General features: G+C 45.9%; 1 protein-coding gene across 3 annotated transcripts in view; it reads right to left on the reverse strand.

Moving 5' to 3' along the window:
* MCC (MCC regulator of Wnt signaling pathway) overlaps window positions 1-25,397 on the reverse strand; it is a 1,512,525-nt gene that overhangs the window by 344,468 nt on the left and 1,142,660 nt on the right. For all 3 annotated transcript variants that reach the window (XM_078675515.1, XM_078675517.1, XM_078675516.1), the window contains 2 exons: window positions 3,242-3,388; window positions 2,855-2,944 (listed from right to left, as the gene is read on the reverse strand). In XM_078675515.1, coding sequence (XP_078531641.1) covers window positions 2,855-2,944; window positions 3,242-3,388 — 237 coding nt within the window. The remainder of the gene's footprint in view (window positions 1-2,854; window positions 2,945-3,241; window positions 3,389-25,397) is intronic.

Here is a 25,397-nt window from a genome sequence, read left to right on the forward strand (position 1 = left end):
CACAGAGGTAGAAGGTCAATAGCAATCATCGGCGGCCTCAGAGTTGTGTAAAAGCAGACATTTTTTATAAAAAAAATGTTTCATTCGATGCGGTTCCTGAAAATTCAATTGCTGCCTAGAGCGGAAGTGAGAGAAGAGATTTCTTTGACAAGCACATGTCCCAAGAGAGACAGTATATGGAGAAGGAGAATCAACAGACTTCTGAGTATGAGTGGTGAAATGTTGACGGCACTGTGTTCAGCTGGAACTGTCAGCCAGCTTGGATTTGGCTGACCACATTTTGCTATGAACTATTTCAAAAAATGACTTCCTGGTTTGGCAAAGAAAGTGAAAGTAGAGCTTTTTAATTGCAAAAAGCAAATGGTTCATCTCTGGTCAAACTCGGTCAGCCTTCTGTCCTCCGCCATTTAATAACTGCATGCAGACAACAGATGGGAAGTTAAGGAAATGTGTGTTTCATTTTCAACTGCATGCAGGTGACTACCAGCTGGTAGCTCAAATGGAGAGAAGCAGAAGAAACATCATCTCTAAATTCCTGGTGGACATTCAGTGCTAGAGGCAGCACAGAAGGGCAACTCTTCAGGGGACGAAAACAAAGTTGTTTTGTGGTGGGAATCACTGCACCACCCGATCTCATCTCATCTCAATCCAAGCAGTCTGTGGGTCCCCTCCAACAATCCACACCAATGGTTCTTAACCTTTTGACTTCCGTGGATCCCCACCGTCTCATTATTGGAATCCACAGACGGCTATTGAGTCATTACTGGAAGCCGGTGACCCTGGCCTATTCATTTTTGATGATTTGAACAGCAAAACAGTACACAATACAGAAACAAACATTAATTAAAGAGACAATTGATTAAATATTGTATTTAGTTTACAAACAAATACAAAATTAATCATTTATTAAATCTTAATGGTAAGGTCGAAGCATTTCCAAGTTCATTTGAGGACACTCATCATTCACACTATATTCTATTCGATGCGCTTAAACTGTTCCCACAAACGAATCTGAGGGTGGCCTCCAATTTCAAACTATAAACAAAAATAATCCACCTGAACGTGATACAGGGTTGGGTTTTTTGTGTGTTCCCTACAGTGGTGGGGAGCACACACCTCACACACCAAAAGGGACCTTGGTGTCATGCTTCATCATAGGGGTCTTCGCATTCCACTACGGAATGCGGCATGCTGCTAACCAATGACTGCGCGGGAGCACTGATGTTATCACTATGTGTGGTGCGTGAAGGTTTAAAAAAATATATATATATTACTAGAGTGAGTGGTAGGGGCAGGTGTGAATTGGTATGTGGATTAAAAAATACCTGGCACGTGAGGGCTAGAAATAATTATTAATATACCTCCATGCTGTTATTGCTAAAAGGTGGTGTAGTGGAGATCTGCTGTATTTAATGTACACGATCTCTTATGTGTGTCGACATGTTTTGAAGTGTAAAACTTCTTCTTCAGGACGGGGTGCACAGATCCCCACCTTACTCACATCTACTAGCTATCCTGCCGTACAATTAAGGCAATCTATGTGTAAGAAAAAGGACAAATTGTGCCTATCAATGTTTTCAAAAGCGTGGGTTCCTGCAATGAGGACTTGCTAAAAAATGACCAATGGCATCATGAGCCTGTTTCTATGGAGGGACCCAGTACTTAATGGTACTTACTGAGGAGGTGCTGCCCACAAGGTCTGTCTCGTCCGCGGCCCAATTTCAAACTCCTTCACATTTACAGAACGTATTCAAATTTCCAATTTTACATTTTGCTTGTTTATTTATATTAACGTTACTAATCTGTTACTATCATTTAATTTTCTAAGCAGTCGCAGACCCCCTGAATCCATACACGCAAGTCCCGGGCATCAGTCTTCCCATATATTGGAGTGATTTCCACGGTTCGCTTTACAGTGGCAAAGATCCTCCCTAATTCAGGAGAATTGTTTGTAAACAGCAGGTGACAAGGATGTCTTGGTAATTTGCAGCATCCCTGAATCTACTGAGGGTCGTTCATCAAAGGTAGGTCTGATTACAGGGCCGGACTTCGGAATAACATCCCCAGTGACTCTGAGCCATGGCGGTTCAAAAGGCAATACAAATTCTCCTACTCAGAGACTCTACCACAAAGTGTGGGTCTGGCCTCAGCTGCCTCATTTCACCAACCACAACACCCTGAGAAAATACTGCTAAGCGATGTTTGTGGCGTGATATCCAGATTGCACAGAACATATCTCATGCTACAGCACCTCAATTAATATGGCCAGTGGTTCTTTTTCAAGCTGTTTGCGTGAGCTTTTAAGGTTACTTTGGTCTGTTTTAGAAGTAATGAGCTATCCCCTGTTTTGTTTCTTTTCAGAAGAAAGCCTTCTGTTGGTAAATTTGACATAAAAAATAGCAGACTGTTTTACTGTTATGGCTTTTCATCTGTTGATGAGTTCCTGCTTGTGAAATGACATGAATGTGTTAATACGTGTTTTTATATAGCACAAACCTCTCAAAGTGTTAAAGGGATGCCACAAGTTATCACTATTGCTCTTATTGTGGTATTTATTTTTATCGGCCTCCAATGGCTGACCTACTTCTGGTCCATTAACCCTTTGAGAGCTTACATAAAGTCACAATCGCCCAAAGGCACGACTGGCCTTTGAACGTTATTACAATACGTAAAGCTTTGACATAAAGGGGGCTGGCAAAGAACCGTGTCAGAAGTGCTTTCCTGTTTTCAAGCGAACGTCCATGTTTGTCCAAATGAACCATGGTGCCTTGGTATGAACCTGTGAGCTCTAGCTGCACACGTCTGTGCTGCTGCGCCCGTCATGGCTGCATACCACTGAGAGAGCAATACTCACCCCTATACTGCTAATTTCAGACCCAAGGACAGGCCGCTCGGACGACGAGGACTCCGACCTTGTCTTCGAAAGCTTCACACGTTCAGCAATCTGAGGAAGGAAATTGTCCACAAGTTACTGATTAGGATTGCACGCTCGGGGTGTTTTGCAGAGCGGTGCAAAATGCATCATTAGCTGCAAACCTGCCACCCCCCCCCCCCGACATTCATTCAGGAAGGTAATTAATGTAAGCTGGCATGCGTGCTCTGGCTAAGGAGACTTAGAATGATTACTGGTTTATCTTCTCACGCAGCCCAAGTTCACAAGCCCCCCATGGCAGAAGGGAGCCCGCTGAAGCATGTTTCTTCTAGATAAGGGATGGCATTCGCACAGTGAACAATGGCTCACCTTGGCTATTGGGATGTCATTGCTGCTGCTGCTCGTGCTCAGCTCCCCGGTGCTGGGGTTGACGGGTCGACTGGTGGAAGTAAGGCGGCCAGGACTGGACGGACCGGTGGCCTGGACACTCTGCAGCCTGGTCTGCAATTCCCGAACCTGCGTGAAAAGCAAAAAAAAATACAACTTAGACTAGATGAGCTTCCACAAGGGTTTCATTCTCACAACTTTCATTCTTTTGCCAACTTTCAACAACCCAGGTATTGCTGCACACTCAGTGTATTGCTGAATCCCAGACCGCTCCCCCAAAGCCATGACCCAAACTACGAACAGTAGTTATTAGCTGTCTTATATGTGTGGGCAAGACCCAATGGATTGTAGAGCTTGTTTTCTAGGCAATTAAAGCCGCCAATGCGGTCATTCAGCAGTGGGCAGATGGCGGGAGCCACCAGATGTAGGACATAGGAGACCTTAGCTAGTGCTGCTTTGTAAAACCCTTGATCCAGGGATCCATATATCCCAGGATTGCATGGTCACAATGATGGTTGCCCCATCCTACTTAGGGTGGGGAAACCATCATATAAGGCATGGTGGATCCGGGAATGGAAAATAAATAATGGACCGATCGTGCAGGGAGGAAACTCCCTGTAAGTATTTGCCTTCCTCTGCAAGTTTTTATGACCTTCTTTTTGTTGGCTTTATGACTCTTGGCACTTTTCCACTGCTGACCAGTGTTAAACTGCACATGCTCTCTCTTCTAATACATGGTATGATTGGTTTCGCATGATTGGCATATTTGATTTACTCGTAAGTCCCCAGTGCAGTGTACGGTGAGCGCCAAGGGCCAGTAAATCAAATGCTACTAGTAGGCCTGCAGCACTGATTGTGCCACCCACACGAGTAGCCCTGCAAACATGTCTCTGGCCTGCCACTGCAGTGTGTGTGTGAAATGTTAACCTGCCTTTTAGAACTGGCAAGTACACCCACTTGCCAGGCCCAAACCTTCCCTTTTATTACATGTAAGGCACCTTTAAGGTAGGTCCTAGGCATCCTCATGGGCAGGGTGCAGTGTACTTAAAAGGTAGGACATGTACTGTGGTGTTTTACATGGCCTGGTAGTGTAATGCTGCTAATTCCGTTGTTCACTACAGCAAGGCCAACCTCTCTCATAGGTTAGCATTGGAGCTGCCTTGTAACAATTTACATGTGTACTTTCCAATTTGTGAGCTGCTAGAATATTGAAGTTTGGTGTCTGTGGACAATTTAAAAATACATCTGTTGGTGAAGTTGGTTTTTAAATTGCAAGTCTGACAATGTCACTTTTAGAAAGCTGGCATCTTCTTTCTCTACCCATGCAGTGCCTCTGCCTGTGTCAGAATACACGTCTGGGCCAGGGTGACAGTTGGGCTCTTGTGCATTCACTTTAGACAGTCACACAAAGGGAGCTGAGGTCTGACGGGCCTTCCTGAGCTAGAGTGGTGGGAGAAGTTGACACAGACACCTGAATAGGGCTGTGCCTGTCCTCACACAAAGAAGTCTCCACCTCCTGTAGTGTATCTGGAGCCAGGTCAGGGAAAGGCAGAGTCCTGTGCACTACAAAGACTTTCCTTTGAAGTTTGCCTATTTCAAGGGCTGAAATGGGTATACGGACTGGGCCTGTGATACCATATACTCAGAACACTTGTGCATTGATGATATTCTGCCTGGAAGAAGAGCAGGAGTGCTCTCAGGAGGGACTGCAATTTTGCTGTTTGCTTTGCTGAGTTGACCTGCTGCTTCTTTCCTGGGAGTGAAAGGACTGGACTTTGCTTCCTACATCCTGCCTCCAATGTTCTCCAAGGGCTTGATTTGAGCTTGCCTCCTGTTAAGAAGTCTCAGAGCCATCAAAGACTTCACCTGCAATCACCTGGGGGCTGCTGCTGTGAGTTCTACTCTGCCAAGTGGTGCCAAATCCAGTTCCTTGGCCCTTGGAAGGGAGTTCTGGTGATACAAAGAAGAAAATCCATGCATTGACTCCAAGCGTTGTTTGGAATCGGTGCAACACTGCCAAAACTCAACGCAACATCGCTGTCTGCACTGGAGCGTGGTTCCCACTTGATGCAACAACCGTGGCTTACAAAGCAAGCCCCAGCTATTCATTGCAGCGCCTCCTGCCGCTATATGAGTCTCGAGCCCCACATCACCGAAGTCTGTGATGCATCGCATCACCTGCTTCAGTGCTGTGGAATCCATGCAGCTGAACTTGACTTCCGATGCATTGTACCTGGGCACCGATTTCTTCATTGACACTGCACCATAGCATGGAACCGAGGTTTAGTTCCTGCAAACAGCACATTTCTTTCCCTACCTAGCAGTAAGGAGCCGATGCATCACCTGGTAATTTGAAGCTTTACATCCCCTGCTCCTCGCATCGTCTTTGATTTTTGACCCATCTCAGGTACTTTGTCCTGGTCAAGAGCATTCACTGATTTTTAAGAACTACAACTTTATTTAATCTTTGAAAATTCATATCTTGACTTGTGTATGTTGGACTTTTGTCGTTTTGGTCTTGTTTTAATCAGCTAAATATTGGCTTTGTTTTTTAACTGGTGTGAAGTCCTTTTGTAGTGTTTTCACTGTGTTACTGTGTACATATACTTTACACATTGCCCTTGGGATAAGCTTGATTGCTCTTTGCCAAGCTACCAAGGGGTGAGCAGGGGTTAGCTTAGGTGTGTAACTTACTTACCCTGACTAGAGTGAGTGTCCCTACTTTGACAGGGCGCAAACCACTGCCAACTAGAGATCTCATTTCTAACAAAGGCCTACTAAATTTTTGTTTTTCGCAGAAACCTTCTGATTTTGGAGTTTATTTGAGAAAAACAAAAATGAATGCGGAGATGTCAAAAAGTAAAAAGTGCATTTGCTCAGCATGCAGCTTAGCTCTTTCAAAAAAATATTTCTTTATTGCCATTTAGTTGTACCTCAACAATAAATCACAGAAAATGTATCAGCACATAAGACGATGCACATAATATTGTTACAGGATATCAGCAAGTGGAATGGAGATGCAATTTGTTCATAAGTAAAATTATTGTGTCTACCTCAGAGGAAATATAGTACATAAGGTCATTACATTGCTATGTTATGTTAATATATATAGTATTTTGGTGCAGCACAGCTTAAAAGCAGAGGAGCAGACTGATTAGGCCTGACATAAAGCAGTTTTAAGAAGTTTCCTAAAACTGAAATGATCTGTGCATTTGCGTTTATCAAATGGGAGCTTGTTCCACAGACGGGGAGACTAGGGTGAGGCAAAATATAAAGAGACAAATGAAAACAAAATACAGTTGTATCATCAAAACCCAATAACTGCAAACCAGGACTTCAAGGGAATAGCGGCAATGGCGTAACATAGGCCTCTGCAGCCCCTGTGGTGTGGGGGGGCCTGAGCTCCAGGGGATCCCCTCGGCATAGTACCCTGGCCTGAGAGCTCCTGACTGACTCCAGAGGGGGGCTGCTCTGTGTACATTGCTGGGTGGGCTCCTTAGGTTTCGTTAATGCACTGAATAGTGGAGGCACGATAACACAGATAAAAATAAAAACAAGGCTCATGACAGGAACATCTGTATGAGAGTGGATAGGGGAGTAAGGCACACCTCACTGCTAGCCATACAGCGCCTCCGGTACAGGCGATGGAGCTGTGAGGACTCTCTCAGGGTTTCCCATGGGGTTCGCATTCAGGGCTGGCTTCATCCATCGACATCACATACACTCAAGAACTATGCTGGGGCATTCAATTTGCCCTCGAGTTTAAGCACATATGTGTCCCTGAGGTTGGCAGCTCCACCCTCCTCCTCGGAGCTGCTGGTCATTTGACATGGCGTCGGCCTCAGCGGCTTCCCATGTGTGTACTATGCGCCGCCAACATTAGATCAAGGACGGCTGCACAGCCTTCCAGGACATGGATATCAAGCCCTTAAAACGAGCCATGGCTAGGTCTACTAGTTTCATGCAGTGTTTGGTGCGTTTTATCTGTTTGGTGATCCTCAAAAGGCATACCACGGGGTCAGGCGGCAACTGCACATCTACCAGTGTTGAAATATGCTCCATCACCAGCACCCACGCCTGCACCAGAGTCAGACACCCCCATGCCATGTGTAGAGAAGTCACATCAGAGTGACTACAGCGCGGTCATAGCAGGGCAACACCAGGGTTTTATGGAGTCGGTGTAGTGTAAGGTATGTATGATGCAAATAGTAAACTTGAGGGGGGCATTGCGGGAGACGCGTCTCACCTGTTCCGTGCCCATCCCCCATTGCTTGGGTGTCAGTACTGTCCCCAGGCACTCCTCCCAGCGGAGCTTACTGCGCATTGCATGATCTGTGGCCTGTATTGCTATGTATAGCAACGTGACTGCTTTCTACCTAAGCCGTGTGTTATGATGCACAGTAGCCTGTGGTGGAGGGTTGCCTTCTCCTGTCCTACCGTCCAGGCACTTCTAATCTCCAGGATGAGTGCATTATAGGCAAGAAAAAGACCATCTCACAACATATACACATCCTGCAGCTCCGGAAAGGAGCGCAGGACGCCATCGTTGTATAGGTCGCCTATGCAGGTCACCCCCGCTTCCTACAACGGTATCGAATCATGTGCCCCCAGCAGGGCTCTCATCCCAGGCATGCTCCAATGCTGCAACTGTGGGGTGTAGGGTATTAGCCCACATCTGGGCTGTATTCCAGCAGAGCTTAGCGGCACGCACCAATCTACCCACGCCCCTGGATGGGCCCCCGCATCATCAGCCAGTCCAGGACCCCTATGTTGCCCAGCTCCTATGGGACAGCCCTACTCTCTCCCATTGTGTTGCCCAACAGCCATCACATGGGCCACTGTTTCTGTGCTGCTGCAGTAAAGCTCGAGGTTAGACACCCCCCAGACCACCCACCGTTAATGGTGCTGGAGTGATCAAATAGATACTCGCTTACGAGCCCTACCCATATCAAGACAGAAATGAATCCTCGCAGGTCTCTGAAGAACTCATTAGTCTGGACCACTGACACTGCTGCAAAGAAGTATAAGAGCAGTGGAAGCACTAACATATTGGCTACGGAAGCAAGGCAATTAGATGACAGGGGCAGACGCATCCAGAAGCTCTGGGATTGATGTATCGATGTCAGGGTCCTCCCGTGATTGCCATCCAGAAGGTACTTAATTGGTGTGGTTCACATTGACACCCAGGTATCGAAATGTCTCAAATCGCTAGGGTAGGCGGAGGTGCACAGGTTCCTCTATGTTTGCGTGCTCCACAATGTGTAAGGGAAAAACACAAGACTTGTCCCCGTTTACCCGGAGGCCCATAATTTCTCCAAAAAGGTCTCATAGGTTGTAGAAGGCAGGCATAGGTTGCTGGTGGTCACATAGGTAGACCAATATGTAGTCTGCATAGAGGGAGACTGTGTACTGAATCGGTCCCACTGTTACGCCCCAGTCTGGGCCCCTAACGATCACTAGTGCACCCAGCGTCTTTATTGCCAATGCAAAAATTATGGACAATAAGGAACAGCCCTGGCGCGTGCCTCTGCCAAACCACAAACTGATGTGCTATTTGGCGTCCTGGTCTCACCTGGCTGTCGGTGCCAGATAAAGCAATTAGACCCACCCTAGAAACACCAGTCCCAACCCTAGGGTCTCCAACACAAGCAGCAAATACGACCATCCTAAGGTGTTGAACGCTTTTTCAAAGTCTAGGGAGGCCACCACCAGGAGTTCATCTGCCTCCTCGACCGTTCCCATAATGTGACACAGTTGACGTGTACTACAGTAAGTTGCCCTGTGGGGGATAAATCCACACTGGTCAGGGTGGACAAGTGCCTGAAGCAATGGGAGCAGTTGAATAGTGAGAATCTTGCTTAAAATCTCATAATCAAAGTTGAGCATTGATCATGCGCAATAAGAGCTCACCTCTAAAGAATCGCTAGCTGGTTTGGGCAAAACTACTATGATGGCCTCTCGTAAGTAATCAAGCAGCATGCCTCGTTGGTGCACCTCCTGGTAGATCCCCAGGAGTATGGGGGCAAGGGTAACTATGTATAGCACATCATATTCCACAGGGAACCAGTAAGTCTCCAGTACTTTGTTCCGGGCCACCTAACATATTGCCGCCTGTTTCTCCTCCATTCCTGTTTTCCCTCGATTTGCAAAGGGTGTCTAGCTCCTGGAATTGCAGAGGGGTCAGGCGGGCAATGGTGGCCTCCCGAATATAGTGTAAGACCAGGTCTCGCAGAGGGGAAGAGAGTACCACATAGTATTGGACTAAGGCCTCATTTATGTCCGCCTGTGGGTTTATGATGTTTCCAGCAGGAGTACGAATCACTCCTATGAGAGTCCTAGGTACTGCCGAATGCAGTAGCCATGCCAAAGTGCACCCCGGCTTGTCACCATCTGCATGCTGGCAAGCCAAAGAGAACTTATAGTCAATGTTATTCAGGCGGTGCGACTCTTCCCTATATTGTCTCAGAAGCTCTGTTAGAAACACACGAGCTCGACCACCATCACTGCCTCTAATCCAGTCGCCTGAAGGTGCGCCTCCAGCTCTAAGACGCTACATAGCAGGGAGGACCTCCACCCCCATATGGTCTTAATACAATGACCTTGCATGATAACTTTCATTGCATCCCCGTCTGGCAGGTGGGAAAGTCTTAATATGATGGCCTGTCCTCGACTGGAGGGCTGAAGACTGGACTACTCTGATCTGGCAGGCAGTCCACCAGGCTCAAAATTACTCTACAAGGAGTTTCAATGTAGTTGCTTGAACTGAGAAAAAGAGTATAAAAGTGCACCACTTCGAAAGAAAAAAAAGGAGAATGGAGCAAAGTGAAGAAAAATCATAACTACAGGAATAAAACTTTGTTGTCATGAATACTTGAACCACTGAGAAATATTTAAATAAGTATGAATAAAAGAAACAGGGCTCAGAGTCATGACTTTTGTGATGATTTCAATAATAAAAGTGCAGCAGAGTAATAAACTACAGCAGCGTGCCACCTATTCTGTGTGTGTATATATATATATATATATATATTTATATTTAAAAAAACAAAGGATAAAATGATGTTATAATTAGGAATAGTAATAAGAGCTTAGCTTATGTTACAACAATCCTAAAATGTAATTAAAAAACAAGGTTAAAATGACGCTTTTCTAAGGTGTTGAAAAAGGATTAAAAACTAGTGTTTGAAAAGCAAAAAAAAACACTGAAATTTGCCACTTATAGTTTACAGAGCTAACTATAACTTGCACCCTCACTATAAACTGCTTATGGCCTTAAATATTACATCACCCAAGACATGTTAAATGACATACTTGATTACATCACCTTAGTCATATACTGCATAGAGTTTTGGAGTGTACATGTGTGGCTTTCTAAGGTTTAAGCTGAGAACACTAAATTAGAGACCAGACCGAAGTTGTTGGTGTACTCACGATTCCCTCCATGCTTTTTTATATTTGTTTGTTTATTGCAAAGGAGACACCTGCCTATATTGAGTGTGAGGAAATGTTGAGTTCTTCCAAGAAGTCCCTTTAAGACATTGGGCTCATAGTTGTGATGGATGTGAGACCTTCACAATAACTGGTCCACAATTATCTTATTACTGGGAACCAAGAACTCCACTGTAGTGCTCGACTCTCTCAGGGTAACGAAGAAGAGCAGTCCAAGGCCTACTCAGTAGATGTAGTGTGAGCTAGAATTCCTAATTCGCTGGCATCAACAACAACAACAACATTCAATAAGTTACTGTCCAGGTGGTTCTTTTCCTTTTGAAAAGGAAAAAGTACTTTTATCTACACACACTAGTAAATTCTGTGCATTAGATTACAAATATCTACGTCAGGTAGATGGGAATACCTTTGAAGATATTCTTACATTACATCTCTTCTAGGTCTTCCACCCCATAGTAACAGTACCAAACACTTATACAAGATGCACCATCACAATGAACAGGGTACCATTTTAAATAAAGCAGGCCTACTAGGTTTCTCAGAATGTCGCCACATTAGAAAAAGCAATCACGTGTCATGTTTCAACCTCATAACACCATAAAAATCAGTAAGCACATTATTAATAATTCATAGGTCATTCAGATGGTAAACATTCATTGTTGAATATCATTGTCAATAAAGCATGTTGATTTCAAAAATGTGTTTCAAATTCTTGCTTAACAATGTACAGGCCACAAAATGCAGCCATAGGCCCAACCACAAGAGTTCCACACACACCAGAGCTCAAGAGCCACAGCTCCAGCCCTGGGAATGCATGAAACAAAATTAAGCAGACGCGGGTAATTATGAGTTGCGGGAGATCCTGGGAAGTGAATATTAATGAGCTGATTCGTCCGCTCTCTAGAACAACCAGTGCTTTTGTGCCTCACTCTTTAATCTTTACAACTGGGAGCCCCAGTCCCATCCGAGGCATCCACAGCCTCAGGAGATTATTGGGGGTTGAAAGGGGAGCACCAAGGCCCCGTGTTCACACTGGCAACCTGTGCACAGGTCTCGTCTTCTCTAGCTACGCGGAAGCTAGCAGCATTTCTTTGTGCTGCCGTAGGGCAGGAGTAGCTTCTCTTCCTGGCTCCCATCCACTGTGGGAGCTAGACTGTTTCCCCTGCCCACAAGGAGTGCGGGCAAGGCAGCGGATTTGAGGAAGGCAACGTGCCTGGCTGCAGTTTTTCCTATAGGGGCCCCAGGGGGTGGTGTCTCCCAGGGCAGAAGTTGGCTCGGTAAGGGGGCTCCCACACATACCCCTGCCCCTCATCCTAGGAAAAAATTAGGTAAGAAGATGCGTGACTCCCGATCCCTAGGCTACCGCGGGGTACTCTAAGAAATAGCTACAGAGCCCCACTGCTCAGTTTTCAGGTTTCTGCTCTTGTACAAAGTCAATCTTTAAAGCAGCTATCTCTGGCCCCCTAGGGCCAACATCCTTCATCCTAAGGGTGTTTTGATACTGGTGGCCTGCTTTGGCCACCAGGAGCATTTTCTTCAGGCCTTGTGGCCTTTAAAGGGCACTTTATTCAGGAAGATGGATTTGTACTGCTCTCTGCACCAGACCGGTCCTGTGCCTGCACTCCTGAGGCTCTCTTCTGCTTGGGGGCATCTTCCACGGCCAGCAAACTGAACTCCCTCTCTGTTGCACTCCCCAGGCCCACTGGCTTCCTGTCCATCTTGCAGGGCACCTGTGCATCGGCAGCGGAGTCAAAGACCAGTCCACAGAAGTCCTAGGGGAGCCATTCAGGGACTCCAAGCTCGTACAATAAATTTACCACGAATGAGACTCAGGTAGTGAAACTCACTCACATTAAAAGTTCCGAAACCAGGTAGTGAATTACTAAAAATCCTGGTGGACTAAATTAGTGTAACCTATTTATTACAGTCTCTCTCTTGGTTAGCAGCTCTAATTTAGCCACATTTTTGCACACATGCAAGGATGCAGAAAAAACACTTGAGCCTAAACCAGGGCACCTCAGAATTATTTCTGTAATATGCAGCATAACATCACCGACACCAAGTCTTTCTATAACTGCTTTATTTTTTAAATATATTTATTGACATTCTAACTCACTTACAACACTATGGGCCAGATGTAGGTAATTTTATTTTACCACTTCTTAAATACCGAACCATACCGAATCGGTATTTAAGAAGTGGTAAAATAGAGGGGGGGAGATGTAGGTATTTCAGATTCGGTAAATACCGAATCGTTAATATTCGGTATTTACCGATTCAGTAAATACCGATTCGGTAATGCCCATTGATTCCTATGGGCATTGAAGCCCATAGGAATCAATGGGCATTACCGAATCGGTATTTACAGATTCGGTAAATACCGATTTCAGCAAGGGTGCAGGGGGTGTCACTTTGACACCCTCTAGCACCCCAAATACAGGCATGTGGGGCATGTCTGTGTGTCACATGGCACAGGTGTGCATGCACAGATGTGCATGCACACCTGAATTCGGTATTTTACCACCCAATTGGATTGGGTGGTAAAATACCGAATTCTGAAGGCCTGTAGCACTGTAAACAGTGCTACCTACATCTGGGTTTTACCGAATCGGTAAAATTACCGATTCGGTATTTTACAGATTCGGTAAATTTACCGTTTCGGTAAATTTACCGAATCTGTAAAATATTGTCCCCTACATCTCGAAAACCAATTACCGGTTGGTAACGGCCGAAATCGGCCGTTACCGACCGGTATTTGGCGACCTACATATGGCCCTAAAACTCTTAAATAATAGTCAGCAGGCAAAGTGTTTTGCCTTACAGGCATAACTAATAAAGACAACACTTACAACAACAAAAACCTAGATGTCTCCAATGATGATAGACTTGCAGAGCCCTGAAAAACATTTTTGTACAGTCATGTTCATGTTTACAGTTCAACATGTCAATCTCTGTCCCCAGACACACCTTACCCCCGTTTCTCAGTTCAATATTATAATTGCTCCCTCCACATTTCAAGGAAACTATTTTGTCTATATACTGCTTCCAGACAGTTATTCAAAGCCACCCTATATTAGTGTAGTGCAGACCTGAGAATGTTGATGGCACACTATATGCCCATCCCCTCAGTTCCTTTTAAAGAGGTTAAAGGGTCATCTGTAGGGACTTGTATTAGTAGTGTGCCCCATGGTTGCACTGCAACTGTGTTTCCCATTCTACTACCTAGAGCCTTCACTGACACTAGAGTGCATGCCGGAAAAAGGCTGGGGCTTATCACGGCCAACATTTGTCCAACGTTGACTTTGTATCCTAGTGCATTATTGGTCGGCTACTACTCAGGATTTAATTTACCTATGCAACTGTGTGCTTTCAGGATCTTTTACGACTTTAAGAAATACGTATCAGTCTCTAAATCCACTTACTCATCCACGGAAAACCTTTTTACACTTTTCAATTGTAGTACTTACTTATTCCTAAATGACGACTTTTGTGGAGTCTTCAAAAAGTAGCATTTTTGTCTAAATACGCATCAGCCTCCGGTTGTGAATGCTTGGTACAACTTTGGAATAAAACTTCTGGGCTTTAAAAAGTGACTTTCTTCGGACTATTTATCTAATGGACAGCATGTCATGAGTGCGCCAATATCATTTATTTCCTATTTTAGGAGATTATGATCGACTCACAACCTAGTGGTAGAAGGGTGTTTTGATACCATGTGAGCACTGTCATTTATTACTGTGGTTCACCAAAGGTACTTGACCTGAAGTTTTAAGGTTCTGGCTGTGCGATTGATTATTCAACCACAGCTACCACAGGGTTGTACATTTGACAACTCCACTGAACTCTATGCCACTATACGCCACTCCACTCATCTCTTCTACCCTCTACTATATGCCACTCCACTCTGCACCACTCTATGCCACTCTAATCTATACCACTCCACTCTTCTCTATGCCACGCCACTTTAAAACACTCTACACAATGCCACTCTAATGCCACTCCACATTGCACAACTTTACTCTATGCTACTGTATTCTACACCACCCCTCCTATGCCAATCTACTCCATGCCATTCTACTCCACGCCAATCTACTCTACGTCACACTACTCTACACTCCATGCAACTCTAGTCCATTCTATGCCACTCTTCTCTATGCCACTTTCCTCTACTCCACACAAAACTCTATGCCACCTCTCACCACTCCACTATACTCTTTGCCACTCCACTCCATACCACTCTAGTCTACACCATTCTATACCAATCTACTCTATGCCACTCTACTCTGCGTCACTCCACCCTACTCAACTTTACCCCACTTCACCCCACTCTAGGCCACTTCATTCTATACCAATTTACTTTAAGCCTCTATGCTCTATGCCATTATAGTCTACCCCACTCCAATCTACACAGTGCCACTCTATGTCAATCCATGCCATGCTACTCTACGCCACTCCACTCCACTCCACTCCACTCCACTCCACTCCACTCCACTCCACTCCACTCCACTCACCTCTGCACCACTTTCCTCTGTGCTACTCTATATTACACAACACAACAAATTGTTTGCCTTGCTGAACAGACTTGGACAAAGCCAATAGCTCTCACTTAGGCGAGACTTATTGGCTTTGCTAGTGCATATTAATATTCTGGTCATGGTAGCAGACATACTACAGTTTAACTATTGCAATTAGTTAGTATGCTCTTTTCCCAAGGGGTCTTGACTTTTTTAATCCCAAGTCCCGGGCTATCAAATATATGGTGTGTTCACACACGTTGCCAGCGCCACATTGGAAATGTCCCACAAACTGTATGAGATCCAACATAGTACTTTGTTGCCTGGAGCCCATAGTGGTACTAGGTCAGTTGTGCACTACTTGTCGCTGATGCTTGGACCTCTTTTAAACGTAAAGAGAGGCATCTCTAGGTTGTTATCCCCTGGTGCTTAAATCCACCAATGTTTAGTGACCAGTTAATGGATTTTAATTAATAACATGCAAAAAAGTCGTCCTTTTCAAAGATATCTAGTAAGGCCTTCATGTGACGCCTTCGTCCTCCTTTACATGCTCTCTGTATCAGTTTCGCATTTAAATTATCGCTGAATATCTTTGCTAATACATGTCAATATTTTAACAATTCCTCATTATTCCTGGGAATTGTGCTGTTGTCAAGTTTACTTTTGACTTTATGGGATGGTGGCTTTAGCATCTTAGCAACGCATTCTTGTCTGTAGGTTTGGTGAACACTTGTGTTTAGTTGTCCTGTCTTTGGTGACATTATTAGGCCTAGGAATGTTAATGGGCTTCTGTTCAAACTAAGTGTAAAATGTAAGCTTGGTTCTTTCCCATTTAGCCAGAGTAAAGAATACCTCTACTTCGAACTCATTCCGTTCCCAGATAATAAAAATATTTCAATGCATTCGTGCCAGTTTTATTTTGGTGCTGGAAGGACTTGACTCCGAGTACATTGTTCCTATTTCAAATTGCTGGACATACACATTTGCCTGGCTCTGTGCACAGGAATATCTCATGCTAGTGACCCTGTTCCACAGGTCAAGGTCATGTTCAAACTTCGGTGGTCAAAAACGAAATAAAATCTGTAAGGCCTTAAGTGGCAAACTAGAACAAAAGAAATCGGCGTGTGGTATGCCGGGGTCCTCAGACGTCCCCCTACAACTCTCTGCTAAAGGTCTTTCAGTAAGTTGGTCTAACAGACGTCAACGTCTAGCGCGGTGACATCTGTGAGACAGTCTAATTTGAGGTCCGTAAGCAAAAGTATTGCGCCATTTGTGTCCTTAAGATATGCCTGCATAGTTTTCACTGTTTTTATCCAGTAGCGAACCTATGCCAGGGATCATAAGCCTTCCTTCATTATGGGGGTGTCTTATTTGTTTTGATTTGTGGGAGGCAATCAGTGCATTTTCAGCAGTTAGGGATTCACGTTGTTGTTTAGAAATTTAACTTGGCACGTTTTCCTTTTTAGTCTCTATTGTATTTTTCAGTTTATTCAGTAGGGGCTTCTGATAATTTTCACAAGTCTTTGTCATCTGTTAGGATTCTATGACACTACTGCTTACAGTGTCATAGGGAACCTAAAACACGGCGCCCCTTGGCTGGAGGGACTGGTGAACTGGATCCCATCTGAACGTTAATTAATTGTCTATGGCATCGTCTTTCTGTAGGCATGTGGTGTTTTTAACACTAGCCCCTCCCTTTCGCTCCCATCTCGCTCTTACACCCTGCCTCAGTGCCTCCACACACCCCCTCCCTCCCAACAAACTACGTGGCTATGTTGTGAGTGTAACGAGTGCGTTGGAGAAGTTGTACAGACCTCTGAAGACAAATGCCCCCCACCCCGTGCTGCCTTACTTTATCCACCAACAGAAGGCAAGGGAGTAAAATGCCTTGCCGCCCAGGGCCCTATCCAGCAAAGGCCCGTTCGGGGCGTGACAACGGACTCTTTTTGGCCAGGAGTTTTTCTTAAATCATCCGTGAGTGGGAAACCTGGCAGCCTCCTAGACACGCATCCTTAGAAGGATCATATCAGCGGGGGCCAGGTTCATACGAAAAACAGGGACGGCCATAGAGATAGGACTAAATTCCCTGTTACGGCTTATGACATCTCTGGGCTTCTGTTTTACAAATATATTCTATTCTGTTATTTAGGATTTCCCGACGCTGTAAATATGTATTCTATTCCTGTACGTTGGATTTTGTGTTTGCCATCTCTTTTTTTATTTTACTTTTTTTATTAACTATCCCGTTTGTATTTGTAAGGTGCAAGTATGTAAATCTCCTTATGTATCGTACTTGGTTCTATTGTAAAGCGCACTGACACCTTTGGTTAAAGTCCGCGCTATATAAAAATTGCATTGAATAAATAAACAAATGAAACCGAAATATCTAGAGAGTTGTCAGTGAGGGAGATTCTCTCAAGAGGAATGTGAGTGTCACCAAGCAATGCCTCGAGCTCTGGCACAGCACAGCATGTGGGCCGCTGCAAGACCTCTCATCACTGGGGCAGAAGAGCAGTGCATGACAATGCCCCGCCCGCCCCGGCCTCTCTGCTGCGAGCCATCTGTCACTTTAAGCTGATCCACTGCGGAGACAGAAGCCGCAGCGTTTAGGCTGAATACAGCCAATGTGTTACTTTTATAGGAGGGGGGGAGTAACGGAGTGACGGACCGGAGGCAAGGGGCTTGTAAATAAGAACCTGAGTTTTGCGTGTAAAATAAAACAAATCATAAGAAAATACAACTTATTCGATGTGTCCGAACTCGCCACGACTTTTCGTGACATAAACATAACGCAACAGCAAACTCCTGAGCGGTACCTACTCCGAGCGCATGTAGAAAGCTGCGGATATTCAGACTGCGCACTACTGCACAACGCGATCGTTGTGACTGAGTGTCACTGGCTCGGTATGTGTCTGATGCAAGAGGGCGTGAGGTAGACAGGCATTGCAGTTCTGCCCTTCCCGGTACTGTACGGCCTTCGTATGTCCGCAGGCAGCCTTGTTTTGCCTGGCTCTGAGCTAGGCCTGTTCCCGGAGCGCCCAGAAGGTGGCGGTAGAGGACTCTTTTCACATCAAAGGCTATTGATCTGTGCTCTGCTGCGCAAATTGCCTCACAGGAAGAGCCAACGCGCCCAGAGGTCGAACACAAAGCGCTGCGGCGGCGTTTCAGCTGGAAAGTGACTGTGCAGACATCCGCTGCTCGGGCCCTCGTGTTTATCGAACACACGCGTGAAGGCAGCCGGACACGCCGACGTGCCCGAGTCTCTGTAGACGGATGTCTTTGAGTTTATACTTCCAAGATTTTACGATTTCCCTCCCAAATAATACAACTCCTGCGTCAGCGCCAGGATACCCTCTCGGATGAGTTGTGCAAATACACATAACATGTAACATAACGCTCTACCCAGGACAGGTAACAAAGAGGGACATAGACGGCGAACAAGGATGAAGTGAGAGCATGAAAACAGGCATAGAAGACAAACAGCAAAAGAAGTGTAAAGATCGAACGGAGAGTGATTGAGAGTGTGTGTGTGGGGGGGGGTATAATACTCCTGTCATGGCCAAGAAAGGAGTGTAGCCTAGAAATAAAACACAAACTCAGCTTTGGCTCCCACCAGCGGCGTGTCAGCAATGGGTGCCAAAATAGGCGCAGGTCCCGGGGAGTACAGTTATAGGCCTGGGCTGTCAATAGGAGGGCAGGAGCGCTCAAATCTATCAGAACTAGGGACATCTATTCCAGATCCATGGTATTCCGCTGTTTACGGCTAGTTTGGGCCTCCACACACGGCGACTCTATAACCCAGTATGGTATTCGCACAATAAGGGCAGTAAGTAATCGATTCCTTCCGGGCTAGGCGTATTCATTGTTGCTCTGGCCTCTACAGTTGTCCCTCACGTCTTGAGCATGCCAACCCTCGGGAAATGCATTTGTCTTTTTGACTATTGGGAACTGGGGTGTTGCAGGAACAGAAGTAAAATCATATCAGTGGCAGCAATATTGCGGTGCATCTTCTAGGCAGAGAGAGTTTGCAGGCATGTCCTGTGCACAATAGGAAGACCCACGACATTCTGTGTTGACTGCAGTGCATGCAGGCACCAAGGAAGAGTCCTGGGATGCAGGGAGGGTCTGGGGAACAGCGAGGGCCTGGAGCGCACAGAGGGCCGGTGGCACGGCTGGGGTCTGTCGTACCGGGAGGGCCTCGGGAACAGCGAGGGCCTGTGGTAGAGTGAAGGCCTGGAGCATAGTGAGGGGCTGCTGGCACTCAGAGCCACAACCCACCTCAAGCTCCACCGAAAGCATCAACATGACCGCCAGTCACAACCTGCGCCCCGCAACCCCAGCCGCTAACATTCCTTTGACGGCCACACAGACAAGACAAGAACAAAGTTGCAACAGCAGCAAAGTCACTATAGACCGAGCGCACCAGTGAAAGCCGCGAGAAGCAACGAGAAGTCGACGAGCCCCTGCGCCATCTTCGGTGGAATTACAAAAACACGCCTTGCAGAAAAAAAAAAGCAACCGCCCACCGCCGCAACGACGTTCTACAAGGGGCGGAGAGCGAAAAAAATCGCCGGAACGCCCACGAATCTGCTCGGGCAATGACTGACGCATCTCTGTTCCAATGGCTAGCCTCCATTTATGGAGCTAGCCAATGGAACAGAGAGGCGGGTTAAAGCCCCATACTGATTCTCAAAAGATTTCGCCTGCGCGAACACTGCTGTGCAGTGCTACGCCAGGCGAAACCTAAAAAGGGGAAAGAAAGAGCAGTAGGAGATTGGGATGGTGACTGTAAGGAGGAAAACGTGATAGAAAAGAAGGAAAAAATGTGAACAGTAGGATGAAGTGTAAACCATTAATTGATGGAAGTCTTAAAAGATGGGCAGAAGGCAGGATGAACGGTTAGATGGAAGAGTGAAAGGATTGACAGGTGAAAGAGTGAACGAAAGAAAAGTAGAATGGACAGATCGAGAAGAGTGGATGGACGGACAGATAGGCACATGAATATATTGATGAGAAAAGGGTGGATGAATGGAAAACGGTTGATTGGATGGAGGGTGGATGGAAAAGTGAAGAATTGACAGATGGATGGACTAACAAACGGATGTGTGAATGGATGGATTAATAGATCGATGGAAGGAAGATGAAAGGGTAGAAGGAAATCATATTAGGAGGTTTGGGTTTGCATGCTCGGTGGGAATAGAAGAATTTTTCAAGCACAAATTTGTCTGCTGCTTTTATTACTCAATTCTCATTTTGTATAAAAACGGCTGCCAGGGCTAGACGTTCTTGTTTAGAAGATTATCAAAATGGTGTTTCTCACTGTTTTCCTTTTATTTGACGTCAGTAAAAACTGCTTTCTCAAAAGTAAGCAGGTTCGCAGGGACAGTGGACTGGAACTTCTTTTTTAGTCCAGCCTCATTAACATTCGGTATACTCCTACTCGGGCCAAGCAAGAGTTAGCTGAGCCTTATTTTTAAGAAGATCTGGAGAAGCTCGGCCCTCCTTAAGAATGGGTTGTGCTTGCTACTCAGGACAATGTCTACTCCTCTATTTAACATTTTTTTCTCCACATTAGTTAATGGATTGCTAGATTAATTAACAATAACATCTGCATCTAGGTCTACTGAAGGCGTATATTGTGCTTCTGGTTATCACTGAGAGGTTTTTCGCCTATCCTGTTTGTTTGCGTTTACTTTGCCACCGTTAAAAATACTCTCACTCTCCCAGGGTGTTATTGAGGTAGGTCATTAGAGTGCATCCACTGGTCAGCTCTTTTGACGGGGGCTCATAAATGCATTAGTATTGATCCGGCTTTTCCCAACTGAAAGAAATTTCATCTCACAAGGCTATTCCTTTTTGCTCTGGTTTTTAGGTCTCGGTAGTATCCGGTTCGTCAGAACCGGAAGTAGAGAGATCTTATGTTTCTTAGAGGGGCTCTTGATCCCGCCTCTAATTTCGGCTCTCTCCGATTGGCAGGCTTCCTAAAAAGAGGCCAGCCATTGGAGGAGAGGGCCGTCACTCCGATTTAGCCCCGTCTTTCTCGGATTTGGGGGGTCATTTTTGCTGTTCTTTAGACAGTGACGTCATCCGTCACTCAGAACAGCAAAACCACGCCCCCAAATCCGAGAAAGACTGAAGCAGGCGGGCGCCATTTTTTTTTTTCCTTCGACGAGCTGCAGGACTCCCTTCCTCCTCGCCTGTGCTGCCGGGCTCTATTCCGCCTTGTACCCGTGTTCCCACGTTGCTCTCTCCCTCCTGGACTCCCCCTTTCTGCTCTGTTTACCATAGGCTGGCTTGAGGTGCGCAGACTGTTATGGTTTCGCCCGCCTTTGCTGAGTCTGGAGCAGAGCATAGACAAAAAGAAAGGACACAACGCGGAGGTACGGTGTAGCGTCTGCGAAGAAGCAGAGCCCATTATGGACTGGCACAGGGTGTTCTGTAAAGAGCGAGCCCGCTACATTGAAATTGCAGGAACGCACCAGCAGATTTAGCTTGCTCTCCGCTTGGTATTAATCTCCTCATGGATGTGCGCAGGAGATGTAATCCCGCTCCCCCCTCCCTCCGCCCTCCCGCAGCTCTCCTCAGTCCCGCTCCCCCCCTCCCTCCCTCTGCCCGCAGCTCTCCGGTAGTCTGCTCTTGCTTTCCTAGTTTGGATATGACACCCGTATCATGGTGTCAAGGATCGGGCAGGAGTTCCGCACTTGCCTCGGTACACCCTACGAGATGTTCCCCCTTGCAATCGCCTGCCCAGTTCAGCTCGCACTCCGGGTCTCCAAAGTGCCTCGAGGACGCCGAGTTCGCTGGAGGCGCACTGAGAGGCTGCATCGCCTCCGTGATCCCGTGAACTCCGCATCCAGAGAGAGGAGTCCGGCCACAAGAACCACGAGGTCCCACAGCCAGTGAAGGGAGCCGCCGCAGAGGAGTCCCCGCTACAGTTTGCATTTATCCTTTGACTCCTTGGTCAATCACTCTCATCCGCCTTTTCACTCTCCTCCACCCTGCTTTTATTAAAAAACAAAAATCCATTTTCTGTAATGTTTGTGGCGCTTTCCTCTTTCGACTTTGAGCTTCGGGCAATGAGAGGCAGCCGACGGGGGACCGGTTTCAGGTAAGTAACTTCTTATTCTTTCCGCCTCTCCCTCACTATTCCTTTTCATACTTTCTAAACACTATGTACAATTACAGTCGGACGCTGTCCGCTCCCAACCAGCGGTCTGCGTATCGGGTGCAGCAATTAACTTTTACCTCTGGGACGTTGTCTTAGTGAAATTAAAAGGTGAATGTGAGATTGGCGCCTCCCATTAAATTTGGGTAAACCTGATTGTTAAGAAGTATGCTACGGCAAATTAGGCTTTCGAATATTATTTATTCTCAAATAAGATACAACCACCGGCTGGAGCAGGGCATAAGCAAGCAGTATGCCTGACAGGGTAGTATGGGGTGGGTTTGGTTTAATGGGACATACGTTCCGAGTTTTAACAAGTACTGTGCCTCTTTAAATTACTTTACCATAGTGTGCAAAAATAAGGGCCCTAGAGCAAATTAAGAAACTGAGCCTACTAACTCCTGGAAGGGGGATAATATACAGCATTAATCAGTTCTTCCTCTGCCCCCCAGGTTCCTGGGCATCAGTGCCGCTGCACCTAATTTCTCGGGCTCTTTCTCAGTGGGCCCACTGGCTTGCCGACATACATAACAGAGTTAAGCCCGGTACTCAGTGCGTTGTTAGTGCCACAGCACTGTAATCCACATTTCAAATGCACTCTGTTTGACTGAGCCATGACCCTCTGCTCACACTATCCCACGGCAGCCTTGCTGTGGTGGTGCAGCCAAATGAAGTCTGCACAAGGTCTCTGACTCCTTCCTGTCCTGCTAACTAGTTTAAGTTTTGTAAAGCGCCGACAGGGCAGAGGAAAAAGAGTGTCAGAGCGCTATACAGGGTGGAAGACAAACCTCAGCCCAGGGGAAGGAAGTAATTAAGATCATGTGAAACCAGAGTACATTTTGTCGGAAAAGATGCAGGTAATGTGCAGAAGGAAATATAACTGGAGAAAAAGCAAACATGTAGTAAATATGTGAAGCTTGGAAACTCGGAGAGATGAAAAAAAAGTCCAGGTACAGCCTCTGGGGTAGAGGAGTCTAGAAAACCTCCCTCACCCTCTGTGTATGCAGTCAGAGTACCCTCCTTTCAGCCCCACCCAGTTCTACCTGCTCAACAGAGAGGCCACGAACAGAAGGGCCCCAAACAGCCTTAGAGTTTCACTGCAATTACAATGTTCCTTTTCCGGTCAGCAGAGGTGTGCTTAATTTACCTCAGCTGTGCGCCCCCGCAAGCCATTATTTTAAATTTGTGGAGTCCAAATAGCGCCCTGTTTAACACTAATCGCGGCTTCACACTGCTTTACCACAGCCATTCAGTGGCACCGCACCGACCCTTTAATAAAGGCTGTAGTAGAATTGGCCTTTTACGTAGCGCACACCACAGCCAGATTTGCCTCTGAGCACTTTAAACATAGAAGTGATTTAGAGTGACTGTAACCTTTATTTTAACATAAAGTGAGCATTGTTCATCGCCTTTGTCTGTGTCCGGGGTTAATGTTGAACAACCTCTAATAAGTAGGGGCTGTAGAGCTCTCTCCCCAGGGGTAACCCAAGCCCTCAGACAGAGCTCTTAGTGGAATGTGTTTTGAATGGGCTACATGTGTTCATGCCCTCGCACCACAGGCACCAGAGAGCCCCCCAGGGTCACTTGCAGGCTCCAGTGGGTTTCCGCCCTCTCTGTCACTGCAGGAGCCCGGGAGCCCGGGAGCCCACGAGGCTGGTAGGATGCGTGCTTTAACAGGCTCCTCGCGCTACCCTGTCACCCCGAGGTAGGCGCCCCTTAAAGTAATGCTAGTGTACGACCCCATCTCACGAGGTCTAACTAAGTTTCCAGCCCTGGATGTTCTTTTTTATAAACCATCCTTTAGTGTCTGATAGCTCAGGGGGTTGTGCTCAACCAAGATCACACAATGCTGGACCCAGTGACATGGTGTAGGAATGCTTGAGGCTGGATAAGGCGCATCCCTGTGACACTGGACTTATTGTAACCCCAAAACAGCAGCAGAGCTGACAGCAGTCCCTGCACATCTCAGTATTTCACTTTCCCTCCAGTGGACCAGTGTACAAACATACACTCCTTATTTGGATTTTTTTTAGGAAAAATGTGATACCAATTTTTTTTACAGACTCCAGTAACTCTCTCATAGTCTGTGGTGTGAAAAAGGGGCAATTGTATTGTAACTGAAAGTCCCAATAATAACGTAAACTGCGTGCTTTGTAAGGAAAAACCTTTTCATATAAAGGACTACAGTCTACGGAAAATTATAAACTGAATGAAAAAAAAACCTTCACCCAAAATATATTAAAAATGCACAACTTTGGAAAAAAGTGCCACTATCTTCAGTTTTGGCTGATCCCACTCTGGATGTTTGGAGGAATCGGTTGTCAAATGCAGAATTTCTGCCACGAATCACTCACAAGTGAACATCTGTGTTTGTTTGTTTTTCCAGTAAAATATTTTTCTTTAACGCGATATACTGTCTACTTTTGGGGGATAGTCAAACAACAAGAGAGAAAGGGTCAGACAGTCACTCATATACCCCTTAAGTAAACTTTTTTAAACAACAAAAGAGTGACAAACCAGGTGCAATGCAAACCAGGCAAGAACTATATGACCTTATAACCCGAGTCAGAATAGGGTGGATTGGTGAAGAAACTGTGATTCGAAAAGAACATTCATGCACCAACAAAGTTGGGGGATGAAATTGGGTGAGGGGAGAGGGTGTTGTTGGGTGCTATAATGCTTAATGTGACCGGTAAAATACCAGCAACATAGTGCCTAGTCTCAAGATATTGAGTCCTCTGCAACATACACATTTGAGGCTCAGATGTGCTGGCAGTGTCCTTCCTCCTTCTGATGTGGACAAATTAAGCATCATTGTATTGTGCAAAAGAAACACTTGTGAACTACACCTTGCAGTGGTAAAAGCTGCATAAGCAGGTGTTGCCAAAATATAACAGCGTATGATAATGAAAAAAGGCCATATTGCTGTTGTTCTTTTGCACTTCATAACCAAAACAAATTGTTTGAAAGCTACACAAAAACGACTATTTAAAAAATGTAATCTTCCCAT

Source organism: Lissotriton helveticus, chromosome 2_1 (assembly GCF_964261635.1).
Source record: "Lissotriton helveticus chromosome 2_1, aLisHel1.1, whole genome shotgun sequence".
Lineage (NCBI taxonomy): Eukaryota > Metazoa > Chordata > Amphibia > Caudata > Salamandridae > Lissotriton > Lissotriton helveticus.